Genomic DNA, 14,574 nt, shown 5'->3' with positions numbered 1-14,574 from the left:
TTGCACGACCCTGACATCTCGATATACTGCCGCGCAGGTTTACCACTGGTGTGGTAAACGCGACAAAAGATGATTCCTCATCGGAGTACAGGACTATTGGCAATTATTGTTTTCGTCGCGCTTCTCCTCTTCATCTTCTCATCCTCTCCCATCCCTGATCCAACCGTCGAAGAGGTGGGAGAACCGTCAGGGGCCGCTAAATATGTCCCCCATCCGAAGCTCCCATCATTGAGCGACATTCATTTACCTAACAACATTCATTTGCCGTCGTTCCGGGCCCCTTCGCACGAGGCTCCGCCCGAGCAAACAAACAGCACCAGCGGCGAATCTAAATGGTTTAGCAATTGGGAATGGCTGAACCCATTCTCTTCGGCCATTACGCTGGATGAGAGCCGCTCCGTCCTCCCTCCGTTACCCGAGCGCCGCGCGATATACACATACTATAACCCCAAGTTCAACCCCAAAAAGCATTACGGCAAGGACCTTAAGGAGGACCAGAATGCGGACGAGGAGCTTCTTCTCGCCTGGCGCCGGGCCTGGTACGCGCAGGGATTCCGACCGATCGTCTTGACCCCCGGAGACGCGATGGAAAACCCACACTACGAAGTCGTGCAGAAACTAAAACTCAGCGCTGAGATGGAAAACGAGGTGTTTCGGTGGTTGGCGTGGGGGCACATGGGAAGTGGACTGCTTGCTGACTTCACTTGCTTCCCCATGGGACGATATGATGATAACCTCCTGTCGTACCTGCGACGGGGCAGCCAGCCCGAGGTCATTACGCGCTTTGAAAATTTCCAAGGTGGTCTCTACTCGGCGGAGAAACACCGTATTATGGAAGCAATTAACGGCGCGGTGAAGAAATTGGACGACCAGACTAAATCGTTCCCTGAGTTGATGCCTGCCGAGTTATTCAAGGTCGAGCAACCGAGCTCCCTGGCATACTACAAGTCTGGCACTGTCCACTCGAAGTACCCGGGCGTGCATGAGAAGACTAGCCAGAACCCTGCAAGTGGCCGACTTCAGCTGGTGCAACTGATCAATGGACACCTCCAAAACACTTTCCAGAATTCCTACCCCGCTGGCTTGGCCGTGCTGAAGCCTTTCCCGAAACACACCACTGCTCTGGTTGAGCCCGCATTGCGGTTGGCCAAGGCGCTCATCCAGTGCCCCGAGTCTCCTATGCCGGACTCCTGCCCGCCCAACAATCAAGATTGCCGTCCTTGCGGCTCCGCAAAGCAGCCCATGCGTATCAGCCAGCCCTCCAGCTTCAAAAACACATCGTTCCTCTTCACCATCGGCACACTCCCTCACCCCTACACCCTGATCAGTCTGCAGAAGGAATCCGAGGAAGTGAGCACGCAGGATATCCGCCGTACAACCGAGCGCGATGCGTGGTTGGGCGAAGTGACCAAGGAGCATCTTGGCGAGGAACTGGGTGGTTCATTCCGGGGTGTCGTCTTCAAGCAGGTCGTGGCTGGAGACCAGGCCGTTTCCAACTCTTTGTGGATGACTGTCGAATCCCTACCTGCGGAGGCGGGTCAAAGCTTGCCTCCCGACCTGCTGGATGAGTTCGAGTGGCAATTCGGATTCAAGATTCCCCGCGGAGGTGCCATCGACCCCAACACTGCCGGAGACAAGGAGAGCGTGCAGAACAAGAATCCCAGCCAGCAGGGGGTTGGCCGAGAGTATGAGCTCATCAAGAAGGCTCGAGAGATCATTACGAGCAAGGATACCAACCGGATTGGCGTCAAGGACGTCGCCGAAGCCTGGAATATGGCGGATACCGAAGTCTGGCGATTCGTGAAAGCTTATCGGTGAGTTTCCCCTGCGTCATTGTATATGTTTTTTCATCATCCTAACTTTTCTTTTACAGCGCTCGCAGTGTGGTCGAGCGCAAGCAGTGGCAGGAGCAGGAGAAGTCATTTGCCGGCTCCAAGCCGTGAATTTAGTTGTCTTTGCTATGTTGCTTGTATGTACTTTGTAGAGCATTCCCGGCGCAATGAAAGGAGTTCATAGATTGTTCGAATTCGATGGGAGTATGGGAGTGGTTAGTAATACCGATCACCCCGGGCGCCGATGACAATCCGACTCGATCGGACGGTGGCGATCCCCGCAGTAGATGCGCGGGTGGAGCAGCGAGTGGGTTCCCGGCTCTTGGTACAGGCGGCCCTGATAAGGCATCTCGCCCGCCCGACATGGGGGCACATTCCCCTCCGGTGGCGGTTTGTCTTCGATCTCGCCGACATTAGGAAGGTCTTCGCGGTACCTCCTGCAATATATACCATGGCGACATGAACTAACTACCTCCGCTCGTGAAACCCTTTCGTGTCTATACCATCCCCACACTCAACATGGCGCCTGGTATTGCGGACACGGACTCTGGTTCTGGTTCGGGGGAGGAGAACGATAGACTGGCGACCAGTCTGCCCCAACTGACGGAGAAGTGGGATGACACAATCCGCTTCTATCTCAACGGCACCAAAGTCGCTCTCGACACCGTCAACCCGGAAGTGACGCTCCTGGAGTATCTGCGCGGTATCGGCCTGACTGGAACCAAGCTTGGATGTGCGGAAGGAGGCTGCGGTGCTTGCACTGTGGTATGTATCAGTGGAAAACAAGGTCTCGAGAATTCTACTGACCCATATTTCCTGTTGTTAGGTGGTTTCGCATCTGAATCAGACCACCAAGAAGATTTACCATTCCTCCGTCAACGCATGTCTCGCCCCGTTGGTCAGCGTCGATGGCAAGCATGTCATTACGGTCGAGGGCATCGGAGATGTGAAGAATCCCCACGCCGTCCAGCAGCGGATTGCGGTCGGCAACGGCAGCCAGTGTGGTTTCTGCACTCCCGGCATTGTTATGGTGCGTCCTAAGAAACAATTGAGGGGACTTTAAATGAAAGCTAATTTCTTGAAGAGTCTATACGCTTTAATTCGCAACGATCCTAACCCGTCCGAACAAGCAGTTGAAGAAGCTTTCGATGGCAACCTGTGTCGCTGCACCGGGTACCGACCTATCTTGGACGCCGCCCAAAGCTTTAATTCCCGCAACAACTGCGGCATGGCCAAATCAAACGGTGGTTCAGGTTGCTGCATGGACAAGAATGGCGGCGGTGGTTGCTGCAAGGGTTCTGCGGCGGGCGATGAAGATAAGGACGCCATTGAGCCGAAATTCCCCGTGCCTGATTTCAAGAAATGGAGCCCGGATACAGAATTAATCTTCCCTGCAGCTTTGAGGAAGCACGATTTCAAACCCCTGGTTCTCGGGAACAAGAGGAAGAAGTGGTATCGACCAGTTACCGTGGAGCAGCTTCTTCAAATCAAGAACATCCACCCCGAGGCCAAGTTGATCGGTGGAAGTACGGAGACACAGATCGAAATTAAGTTCAAGGCGATGCGCTATGAAGCGTCGGTCTACCTGGGCGACATTCCCGAGTTGAGACAGTTCACCTTCCACGACGACCATCTGGAAATTGGAGCCAATGTTTCCTTGACAGATCTGGAGGCCATCTGCGAACAGGCCGTTGAGAGATACGGAGCGGCGCGAGCACAACCATTCAAGGCTATCAAGAAGCAGCTGCACTACTTTGCTGGACGTCAGATCCGAAATGTCGCGTCGCCAGCAGGTAACTTGGCCACTGCCTCTCCAATTTCCGACTTGAACCCAGTCCTTGTGGCAACGAACACCGTTCTCATCGCCAAGTCACTCAACGGCGAGAAGGAAATTCCCATGACCGAGTTCTTCCAGGGCTACCGTAAAACAGCCCTGGCTCCAGATGCTATCATTGCCAGTCTCCGCATTCCGGCTGCACAGGAGAAGGGTGAATACACGCGGTCTTACAAGCAGGCCAAGAGAAAGGATGACGATATTGCTATTGTCACCTCTTGCTTCCGCGTCTCACTGTCGGAGACCAACGAAGTGACCAGTGTTAACCTCGTGTTCGGTGGTATGGCGCCAATGACGGTTTCTGCGAAGAATGCCGAAGCCTTCCTGGTTGGTAAAAACATCACCGACCCTGCAACTTTGGAGGGTGTCATGGCCGGATTGGAGAAGGATTTTAACCTTCCATTTGGCGTCCCTGGTGGCATGGCGACTTATAGAAAATCCTTGTCAATGGGCTTCTTCTATCGCTTCTACCATGACGTTCTCTCCAACCTCGAAGTCAAGCCCGAAGGTTTGGACGTTGATGGGATCGCTGAAATTGAAAGAGATATCTCCACGGGAGAGAAGGATCACGAAGCCTCTGTTGCTTATCAACAGAAGATACTCGGCAAGGCATCCCCTCATGTCGCGGCTCTGAAGCAATCCACAGGCCAGGCTCAGTACACCGACGACATTCCTGTGCAACAGAACGAGCTCTTTGCCTGTATGGTTCTTTCTACCAAGGCTCATGCCAAGATCATCAGCGTCGATCCATCAAAGGCGTTGGATATTCCCGGCGTTGTGGACTACGTCGATCACAAAGATCTACCCAATCCCAAAGCCAACTGGTGGGGAGCACCGGTCGCTGATGAGCTCTTCTTCGCCGTGGATAAAGTGACCACCGCTGGTCAGCCAATCGGTGTAATCCTCGCGAACTCTGCGAAGGTTGCCGAAGAGGGCATGAGAGCCGTCAAGGTCGAGTATGAAGATCTGCCCGCCATCCTCAGTATTGAAGAGGCCATCGAGGCCGAGTCATTCTATAATCACAGCCCCTTCATCAAGAATGGCGATGTCGATGAGGCCTTCAAACAGGCCGATCACGTCTTCGAGGGTGTCGCGCGCATGGGTGGTCAAGAGCATTTCTATCTCGAGACCCAGGCTTGCCTTGCCATTCCCAAACCGGAGGATGGTGAAATGGAAATTTGGAGTGGCACACAAAACCCCACTGAGACGTGAGTAGCAGAACCGCACTTTGACACTTTGTGAGCTTGAATTAACATTTTCTGCAGCCAAACGTTTATCGCCCAGGTGACTGGAGTCGCTGCAAACAAGATTGTATCTCGTGTAAAGAGACTAGGTGGTGGTTTTGGTGGCAAGGAGTCACGCTCTATCCAGCTGGCTGGAATTTGTGCCATTGCCGCAAACAAGACCAGACGACCGGTCCGGAGCATGCTGAATCGCGATGAGGATATTCTGACCTCGGGTCAGCGTCACCCATTCATGTGCAAGTGGAAGGTCGGAGTCACCAAAGAAGGCAAACTTCTGGCCCTTGATGCCGATATCTTCGCCAACGGAGGCCATACCCAAGACCTGTCTGGCGCCGTTCTGGAGCGAAGCTTGTCCCACAGTGACGGCGTGTACAAGATTCCGAATGTCTTTGTCCGCGGAAAGATCTGTAAGACAAACACCGTCTCGAACACTGCCTTCCGTGGATTCGGTGGCCCGCAGGGTCTATTCTTCGCCGAGTGTTACATTTCCGAGATTGCGGACCATCTAAACCTCAATCCTGAGCATGTTCGTGAGATCAACATGTACAAGCCTCTGGAAACCACACACTTCAACCAGCCCTTGACGGATTGGCACGTGCCGTTGATGTACAAGCAAGTCAAAGAGGAAAGCAATTTCGTCGAGCGACGCAAGGCTGTGGAAGAATACAACGCGACTCATAAATGGTCGAAGCGTGGGATGGCTCTGGTGCCAACCAAATTCGGTATCTCTTTCACTGCCCTCTTTTTGAACCAAGCCGGTGCTTTGGTGCACATCTACCATGATGGCAGTGTCCTTGTCGCCCACGGTGGTGTTGAGATGGGACAAGGCTTGCACACCAAGATGACAATGATTGCCGCCGAGGCCCTCCAAGTACCTCACGAGAGCGTGTTCATCGCCGAGACAGCGACCAATACTGTGATCAATACATCCGCCACAGCAGCATCAGCAAGTTCCGATCTCAACGGCTACGCCATTTTCAACGCGTGCGAGCAGATCAACGAGCGTCTGCGCCCTTACCGCGAGAAGTTCGGTCCCGACGCTACCATGAAGCAAATTGCACACGCAGCCTATTTCGACCGTGTCAACCTCTCAGCCCAGGGATACTACCGTACCCCCGATATTGGCTATAAGTGGGGTGAAAACACCGGGCAGATGTTCTTCTATTTCACGCAAGGTGTGACGGCCGCCGAAGTCCAGATCGACACCTTGACAGGAGACTGGACCGTTCTGCGCGCCGACATCAAGATGGACGTCGGCCGCACCATCAATCCAGCAATCGACTACGGTCAAATCGAAGGCGCCTACGTCCAGGGCCAAGGTCTCTTCACCACGGAGGAGAGTCTTTGGCACCGCGCCTCGGGCCAGATCTTCACCCGCGGCCCGGGTAACTACAAGATCCCCGGTTTCCGCGACATTCCTCAGATCTTCAACGTGAGTTTGCTGAAAGATGTCGAGTGGGAGAATCTGCGCACTATTCAGCGCTCCCGCGGTATTGGTGAGCCGCCGCTATTCATGGGTAGTGCGGCTTTCTTCGCTATCCGCGATGCCTTGAGCGCCGCGCGGAAGCAGTGGGGCGTCACGGACGTCCTGAGCTTGGTTAGCCCTGCTACACCTGAACGTATTCGGGTTAGCTGTGCTGATCCGATTGTTGAACGGGCCCGAGTCACACCGAAAGAGGGCGAGAAGAGTTTCTTTGTTGCCATTTAGTTGGCTGGGTATTGGACATGTTATGATTCACGGCTTGTACGACATACGCTCTTGAACAGTGTTTAGTATATATCAGAATGTATAGTTTTTTCTTTTTGTTTCAATATACGTGCCCCGATATGAGACGTTCCTTGATCTTCCTACAGTGATTCATACTATGTAGCTTCGACGTGTTATCAGAATCGGCCTTGCGAATTAAGCGGGACGTCATTTCCCTCTGCCACACCCGTAATCAAGTGACGAGCTGGGGGCTAATAGCAACTTCTTTCGGCCCATCGGCTTATTCATTACAGCGGCCAAATCCCCCTCGACAAAGATATTGGAGACCTCAGCTTCCGCCAGCTCACAGATAGGTAACTGGTGGTGCACCCACAACAAGAAGCGGCGTGGGTGTCACCGAAAGGGCACGGATACTCGCTGAATTGCCACCGAGCCTAGTCTAAGTGCTATAATTCGCTCGCTCTAGAGGTCTAACTACCTGTACTATCGTCCGTCAATGGTCCCCTCGTTAACGCCGGGGTTAAGCGGGGCACTGCCTATGTACTCGTACTTGAACCCCACTCGGCTCATATAAATTGTCCACTCTTCCACCTTATATGATTTCTGGGCCTCTGTTATTAACTCCGATCGATCCCTTTCGGTGCTGTCGCTTTACCGTTATTATTTCTAGGTTTTTTCCTGGGCTTCTAGGCATCTCAAAGCTTCGACGAAGACTATTGCAATCAGTACGACTTGGGAATCAAAGAAGTTGTTGGAATATTTATTATGTCGCAACAAGAAGCCCTAGCCCAACACTCGAAAGCGATATACTCCGAATCCGCTCAAACCTATGGAGACGATGGAGCTCGTCACGACTCGGACGACGAGCCTATGGTCTATAGGATTCCAAAGGACTATGCCACTATAGCGCGTCAGGAGCGCGACAGCCTCCTCGCTGAGTGTGCTGATCCTGACTCGGTCATCCTACAGAGCGAATTACACAATTATGTCCCTCGAAGAGAAAACGACTCCGCCGACGAATATACGAAGCGTTACGCCGATACTATGATGGACATGGTTTGTCGCGGCGTTCGGATTCTGAACGATATGCTTACTGGCGATGCGATGCCAGACACATTCGGCACCGCGTCTGGGAAAGTTTTTGATTTAGGCCCCGAATCGGGCTCGACAAAAGGAGAGTATCGAGAATTTAAGCGGTGGCTTTGGGGGGTTCAGGGAGCAGAACAGATTGAGGTGCCGGAGAAGTGGTTAAAGTTTGAGAAGCCAGCCGAAGGGAAAAAGATAAACAGTAATAGCATACTGAAGTTAGAAAGACGTGCGAGGAACAGGAGTCTTGTGAATCTGCTTCCCTCATTTCTTCGCCTAGAACTACCCCATCCCAATTAAGACTACTCGTAGCTCGCTTTCAAAGAGCAATCTTACTTGCCAGTCACGATATGTATCACACGCTGTTCTCATGTCAATGTATCTAAGACCCATTTATGGGCGTACTGTATGCCAATTTCTGAAAGAAGGTACATATACTGCCGCGGTCATTTGTTTTATAGATTGTGATTGGGATGGGAGCTTCTGAGATCCCTGTGGGGCATGTCATGCTGCCCTACTCCGAGGCGCGGTTGCGAGATTATCCGTGTAAATCATCAAGAGAGTTCGAGAACCCACACGTCCCCCAATCGGTTATTTGATTCCCCTAGCCCACCATGAACCACGATAGCATTTGTACCGACGACATCAGCATCAAACCAACCCCGTGCGACAGGAAGTTGATCTCCTTGAAGAACAACTTCCTCCCATTTCTTGCTTCCAATGTCAAATGCCCACACGTCACTCAACATCTTTCCCGCTCCTTGGTGACCCAATGAACTAGGGTCGTGTTCCCCAAATAAGGTGATCAAGTATGACCGGCCTTCCAGACGAACCGGCAGCAAACAACTCACACTTCGCGGTTTCGGGCCTTCTTTGCCATCGGGTGAATAAACGTGCGAAGTCCAAGAGGTTGTTTCAGGGGAATAAATGTCCAGATTTCCTCCCTGTTCGGTATTGCCATCGAACCCGTTCATCCGATACAATTTGCCATCTGCAAAGGCGATCGAAGTACCTCCACGTGGAGGATCAAATGCTGGGGCAAGTTCCGTCCAGTCTCTCCGAGAGAGGCTGAAAGCCCACAGGTCCGATAGCCTTCCCTTTTCGGGGCAACCCGCATGGAGGTAAAGAGTATCTTTCCCGTCACTAGCCATGCAGTGATAGCTGCGAGCGGCCGGGAACGCCTTTGCGCTCGCGTCCGATGGCAAAATACGTGACCAGCTGGCTGCCGCAGGGTCGAATTCCCAGACCGCGCCCTGCTCCTCAACAGGTGCCATGGCGACTCCGCCTCGGCCGGAGAATAAATAGATCTTCCCGTTCAGTGTACAAGATGCAGTCCCAACACGTGGCGAGGGAGATTGGGGTGTCGCAGGCTTGGAAGTAATTGTGGCATTTCCTAAATTATGGTAACGGTTTCAGCGTCATGGTTAAATTTCGCAATCCTCTCCCTCATCAACGCGTCACAACTTACTGCTGCCCAATGAAACAGCGTGGATGTCATTGTCTCGAGGCTCGCGCGGTCGCAGCTCGCCACCAAAAATGTACGCTCGATCACCAACAACCGAGACGATCTGTGAGGAGCGACGAAGGATTTCCTCCTCCAGAATCTGGTGGCATTTAGCAATGATTTTCGCCATTGAGAAGACAAGTGCTCGTATTTTCGTGATTGGAGTGAGTAACAGGGAACAGAGAAGGTGTCAGGGAAGACTTCTTATAAACATGATGCATTGGCTCGACTTGGATCGACAACGGTAAGATTCAAGTGATCGTCCGGAGGTTTCGGAGGCTCTCCAGAGAGTGGGGTGAGGGAATTTAAAATGCGGCCTCCGAAACCTCCGCACCCTCCACAACCGAAATATCCCTCCGGACTCCTCTCCGAAAACCAAAGCTCTTATTATTGATCACCCTTCACGGCCATGCCTCCAACAAAACATTCGCTCCAAAGAGAGCATGCGATGCTGCTATGTAAGCGCAATGGTGGCAACATTGTCGGAGAGGGAGCACTGTATGCGATCAAGTTCAAAAATATCCCGTTCCGCCCACGTGAACTGAACGGTGGGTCCCGAAAGGCGGCTATTGACGCAACTGGGCTGAACGATCCAGTGTCTATTAAAAATACCTGGTTTCAGAGAAATAACTCTCAAAGGATACAGTGCGTAGACAACATCGAATGTAGGACAACAAACTTAAAGTATTTGTCGGCAAGATTACGATGCCATGCCGTCGCAGATATTCCATGTCCTACCGAAAAGAGCTAAACCAGGATTGATCGAAATCAATCATAGCAGATTGCAATGAGCTAGAGACTAGAAGTCAGTAGCCGAGCAGATCCTATCCAGACCCCGTTCCCTCGAACGCTGCAGGCGCTCGGGAGCAATACACTTCGGCAGGTGCAACAAGTGTCCCCGTTGGATCCGTACAAAGATCGCGTACAGCAAACCAGCGAGTCCAACGGCAATCATACTAATGAGGGCCGGCCACTTGAACTGATCCGGACGTGAGAAAACAATCGTGGAGATATAGGAGCAGATCTCGAATAGGTTCTGCCAAGCAGCTTCGATCGACGAAAAAGAGCCTCGCGCCTCGGCTGCAACACCCTATAAGGTTCCATGAAAGTCAGGAGTTGGCTCTCTATTGAAAGCAGACATTGGCAAGGCCGGGAACAACTCACCTCCTGAACAAGAATCTGTGCACATAAATCAAACCCTCGCAAGCCTACCCGGCTGAGAATCGTACCCCCCACGAGACCCGATGCCGAGAGTAGAGGTTGGCTGGCGTAAATCCAGAAAATAGCCATGCCACCTGCTAGGCATATAATCTGCGAACTTGCTAGCCAGATACCAGCACGAATGGGCCCGATTTTCCCCATCAGGCCAGGAGCAACCCAGGTGGCCAGCACTTCAAATATGACAGACAAGGTTCTTGCAACGGCGATCTGCGTCGAGTCATAGCCTGCGGACAGAAGCCAAGTGACCATTTGTCCCGAAAATGACAGAACTGTCAAGTATAGCAATGCTCCAGCAAAGGACGGGAGGAACAATTGATGCCGAAAATAAAAACCGAAGTCTCCCTGAGCCTGCCGTACACCTTGACAGCAAGCTCTCCAGACGCGTACAAAGAAATTATGCTGTTCTGGTTCTACCCGTCGAAATGTGGGTGATGAATGTTTCGTTTCTTGTAATTCCGGCACTTCATAATACACCTGAGGTAGAACGTCAGAACAGTGTTCTACGAGGCTGAAGGCGACGCACTGGATATCATACCTTGGCGATCGAGAAGTACTCCACCACGACCGAACAGACATTCATCCCGAGATTGACGAGAATAGCGGCCTCTGTTGATATACCATCGATAAGAGCGATGAAAAGAGGCCCTATTAGTTTGCAGACCAAGTCAATTCGTCTCATTTGGGCGTTCATAGCTGTGTTAAATAGTAAGTTAGCATGGAATGGCCAATTTATTTTGAAACTGTGTCACCCACTCCTGAGCAATCCGTAATCTTCTCCGGCAACGATCACAACCTGCCAAATCATGTCAGTAGTGATCATCGTTGATTGATTGGCTTGCATAACCCTACCCAATCTTTCTCCACAGAGACCATGTTCAAGACAGAGCATAACTTCTCCAAGCAAGCCAACAGCGTGAGAATCACCAGCAAGCAATTTTTGACCACTCGTTTCATTGGAAGGTCGATTGCTAGCAGATAGAAGATCGCGCACGATGCAGCCACAACAAGCCGTTGTAATACTAACGTGGTCAGTGGTTTTGCTCGACGTATGGGCTTGTCTCGGGTTGTCCGAGAAAGAGTCTTACCGATTGAAAGCCGAACGACCTGCAAACGGTTGCCGACATCGATGTAGTGTCCCACCGCCGGAGCGAAGATGATCGCCGCTAGCCCACGAGAGAGCGCATAGGCAGACATAGGTAGCAGTGTTCCTGGAAAGACCGAGGCCAAATACAGAACGGCCCCGAATTCGAAGACGCGGGAGTTCCAGGTTGACAGGAAGTGTGATGTGTATAGGCGATAAGCTACCCTGGTCGGAACCTGACCTCGTGCATCATCCCTATTCCCCGACGGAGTAGAACTCGAAGCTCCAGCATTTTCAGCATCGGTGATCAGAGGCGTGCGCTCATCAAGAGTTGGTTGCTCTCTTCGGCGGGCGGCCATTTTTCACACGGCTTCTGGGAATCGCTGTCTAAAATCTTTTTGCTGGGCCAAAGATGTTTGAGGATTAACTTTAATGATGACATATACCCTAGGGCAAGGTGCCCTGGGCTAAACTCTGGCGAGATCATCGAAGGTCTGATACGGATCCTCCTGATCCGTCCTCGGCTCCGCTCGTCGCTGTGATCTGATAGCTGAAGCGAAGTGGAGAATCCACGGCAGCTAGTCGCCGTGAAAGTACATCTGGAAACCAATGACACGCGTGGACCGAGACCCGCATCACGTGGTCCTCACGCAAGTCCTTCGATTGCTTAAACGCGGCCTCCGAAAACTCCGAAGATTCTCTCCGCGCTCCGAAAATATCCCGCCGTTTGATGACTGCTCGCCGCCATTATGCCTCTAAAAAGGTCTTTACCTCAAAAAAGAGCATGCGACGCTTGCTATCGAAGAAAGGCACGTGGTTCCCCCCTATGTCCGAATGGAGGGCCTCCTACCCTGCCAGCTGTTCTGACACTAGTCACTTGCATCTAGATTCAATGCTCTCATCCTAACCTAAATGGCCCTTGTGAATGGTGCAGTCATCGGGACATTGAATGCACTTTCAAGAGAGAGAAACCGCAGAAGAAGCAGCGTAACAGGTCTGAACATTTCCCAGTCCGGCACACTGTGGGATTGCGTGTTTTAACACCTTCACCTTTTCGGGTTCCAGTGATGTACAGAGCTTGTTCCATCGCATTCAGCAGCTGGAGGGTGAGCTGGAGGGTGTCCTGTCCCGAGTTGAGCCCACGCCAGATTCGGCGTGTCGAGATGTGACCAATCCCGAAAAGTCGACAACATCGGGCCCTTCAAGCACCAACCCGTCCAACGTTTCCACCGTAACAAGCGATAGGGAGCGAATTGCCGTTTCGAGGAGCTCCCTTTGCCCTACTGACTTGACACAAACACCCGCTAACTCCTGTGACTACCTCGCCAAGGAGTATCTAGCGAAGGGTAGTAGGTCCGCCACTCAATGGGGACCCAACTGGTACTTTAATGGAATACCTATGTCCTCTGAAGCAGGCCGCCGATGGGTCTCAATAAGAACCGCCCAGGAGGTTACATGGGCTGATTTCAGTATTCCCATCATGGAGTATTCCCCGCCTTGGGCCCTTCAGCCATTTTTCTCACCAGAGCTATGCGAACTGCCTGACAAGGACGCCGCTCGAGAGATTATGAGTGCATTCTTCAGATCTAGATTCAGACTACGCTTCCCCGTACTGGACGAAATTCTGTTTGAGACGACGATGGAGACCGCCTACGGACCTGCGGATGGGCCTGTGTTCTCGCCTATGCAAGTCTCAGCCAAGGCGTGTGTTTTGAGCGCTCTATCCATTGCGCCTCGCGGAAACGCGTCGAAGCAAATATCCCGCTCCGTGGATGTGGACTTGTGCGCAGCCAAGGCACAATATCTACTATTACACATCTCTAAGGATAGTAGCTTGTCGACTCTCCAGACAGCACTAGTATTGGTTAGTCCGGGTTGCATCGTGGCTTGCTCCTAATACTTCAGAGATTCAGACTGATATTCTGAATTAGCAAATACAGCGTGCATTCCATGCCGACTGGCAAGGCGCTGCCTTCTTTCAATCGATTGCGTGTCGCATAGTCTGCGCTCTAAGAGGACACCTCTACCACCCATCAAATCCCTTTGGCCTTGAGCGTTCCCGCTCAGAACGCGAAAATGACCACACTCGAATGCTGTTCTGGCTATGCTACATGCTCGACAAAGATATCTCACTTTGCACTGGCAATCCTCCTCTTCTCACCGATGTCTACTGCGACCTCGACCTGCCTGATAACTATTTTGATCATTATACCTACTTACCAGGCTTGGATACATTCTTTGCAGGTGATGACGAAGCCCACAGATATCTCACCCCTCATCTTCCTGGAGATCCTCGCCTTAGCCATCTGAAGGAGAAAGTCTGTCGACAGCTCTTGTCTGCCCGGGCCTTGAAGGATAATGATAACCAACTCCTTCTGAATATACGGCAACTGGATGACGAGATAGAACACTGGCGGCTATCCATCCCTGTCAATTTCCGCCCTGCACTTTCTGTCTCGAAAAATCCTATACCAATTGGATCCGACGAAGGGATTCCGTATATGATCCATCGAATGTCTCTGCAATTGGACTACCACTACTTAATGACCGTCATTCATACGACAGTGAGAAAATGCACTATCGAAACCAGTGACGAGATCCCGGATCTGCATAGTGTAGTTCATTCGAGCTTCGATTTGTCTTTGATGGCTAGTCGCTCAACGCTGTGGTGCTTAAGAATTCTCGTCAGCACGCTTAGGGAAGACGCGTTCCGGTAAGTATGTTCTTGGGGAAGCCTGTGCAAAGCATGCTAACTGAGGCTGGAGGTTCGTAACATTCTATTCGTCTACCGCCGCCCTGTCACTCTTCCTCAATATCGTTATTCATCCCCTCGATTCACAATCACGGATTGATTTGGAGCTTCTTATATCGGCTGCCAACATGATACGAGACATACCTGTGGGAGCTTTGACGCAGAGCGAGATCGCTCGTGTCCAAGAAACTGGCAATTTCTTAATGAGGCTAGTGTGGCTTGGAACGTGTGCAGTGACGAAGGCGGAAAGAGAGTAATGTGAACTTGGCGAGATGTTGCCAGCGGTCAAGTCAAACCGATCAAAATTACCAC

At 51.9% G+C, this 14,574-nt stretch overlaps 6 protein-coding genes across 6 annotated transcripts; 4 read left to right on the top strand and 2 right to left on the bottom strand.

Moving 5' to 3' along the window:
• Positions 1 to 69: 69 nt before the first annotated feature.
• N7498_009699 (uncharacterized protein) lies at positions 70 to 2,006 on the top strand (the record flags this gene model as incomplete). Its single annotated transcript, XM_058456755.1, has 2 exons — positions 70 to 1,814; positions 1,874 to 2,006. The coding sequence occupies 2 exons, from the start codon at positions 70 to 72 to the stop codon at positions 1,941 to 1,943; spliced, it is 1,815 nt and encodes a 604-aa protein (XP_058303654.1). The 3' UTR covers positions 1,944 to 2,006.
• A 345-nt stretch (positions 2,007 to 2,351) lies between these two features.
• N7498_009698 (putative xanthine dehydrogenase HxA) lies at positions 2,352 to 6,618 on the top strand (the record flags this gene model as incomplete). The annotated part of the gene is made up of 4 exons (XM_058456754.1): positions 2,352 to 2,597; positions 2,659 to 2,862; positions 2,917 to 4,874; positions 4,932 to 6,618. The coding sequence occupies 4 exons, from the start codon at positions 2,352 to 2,354 to the stop codon at positions 6,616 to 6,618; spliced, it is 4,095 nt and encodes a 1,364-aa protein (XP_058303653.1).
• A 765-nt stretch (positions 6,619 to 7,383) lies between these two features.
• N7498_009697 (uncharacterized protein) lies at positions 7,384 to 8,004 on the top strand (the record flags this gene model as incomplete). Its single annotated transcript, XM_058456753.1, has 1 exon — positions 7,384 to 8,004. One exon carries the CDS (start codon positions 7,384 to 7,386, stop codon positions 8,002 to 8,004), a length of 621 nt encoding a protein of 206 aa, XP_058303652.1.
• A 254-nt stretch (positions 8,005 to 8,258) lies between these two features.
• Positions 8,259 to 9,338, bottom strand: N7498_009696 (Kelch repeat protein; the record flags this gene model as incomplete). The annotated part of the gene is made up of 2 exons (XM_058456752.1): positions 8,259 to 9,097; positions 9,173 to 9,338. The coding sequence occupies 2 exons, from the start codon at positions 9,336 to 9,338 to the stop codon at positions 8,259 to 8,261; spliced, it is 1,005 nt and encodes a 334-aa protein (XP_058303651.1).
• Positions 9,339 to 10,007: 669 nt separating this feature from the next.
• N7498_009695 (putative iron-regulated transporter) lies at positions 10,008 to 11,869 on the bottom strand (the record flags this gene model as incomplete). The annotated part of the gene is made up of 6 exons (XM_058456751.1): positions 10,008 to 10,298; positions 10,373 to 10,903; positions 10,965 to 11,122; positions 11,183 to 11,222; positions 11,279 to 11,448; positions 11,515 to 11,869. The coding sequence occupies 6 exons, from the start codon at positions 11,867 to 11,869 to the stop codon at positions 10,008 to 10,010; spliced, it is 1,545 nt and encodes a 514-aa protein (XP_058303650.1).
• A 653-nt stretch (positions 11,870 to 12,522) lies between these two features.
• Positions 12,523 to 14,519, top strand: N7498_009694 (fungal specific transcription factor domain-containing protein; the record flags this gene model as incomplete). The annotated part of the gene is made up of 3 exons (XM_058456750.1): positions 12,523 to 13,374; positions 13,442 to 14,223; positions 14,276 to 14,519. Coding segments are annotated over 3 exons (1,878 nt in total), but the record flags the coding sequence as incomplete, so codon positions are not given.
• Between the last annotated feature and the right edge of the window lie 55 nt (positions 14,520 to 14,574).

The sequence above is a fragment of the Penicillium cinerascens genome (genome assembly GCF_028974065.1).
Source record: "Penicillium cinerascens strain IBT 15544 chromosome Unknown scaffold_4_segment0_segment1, whole genome shotgun sequence".
Taxonomy (NCBI): Eukaryota; Fungi; Ascomycota; class Eurotiomycetes; order Eurotiales; family Aspergillaceae; genus Penicillium; species Penicillium cinerascens.
This window is presented reverse-complemented; position numbering and strand designations above follow the sequence as displayed.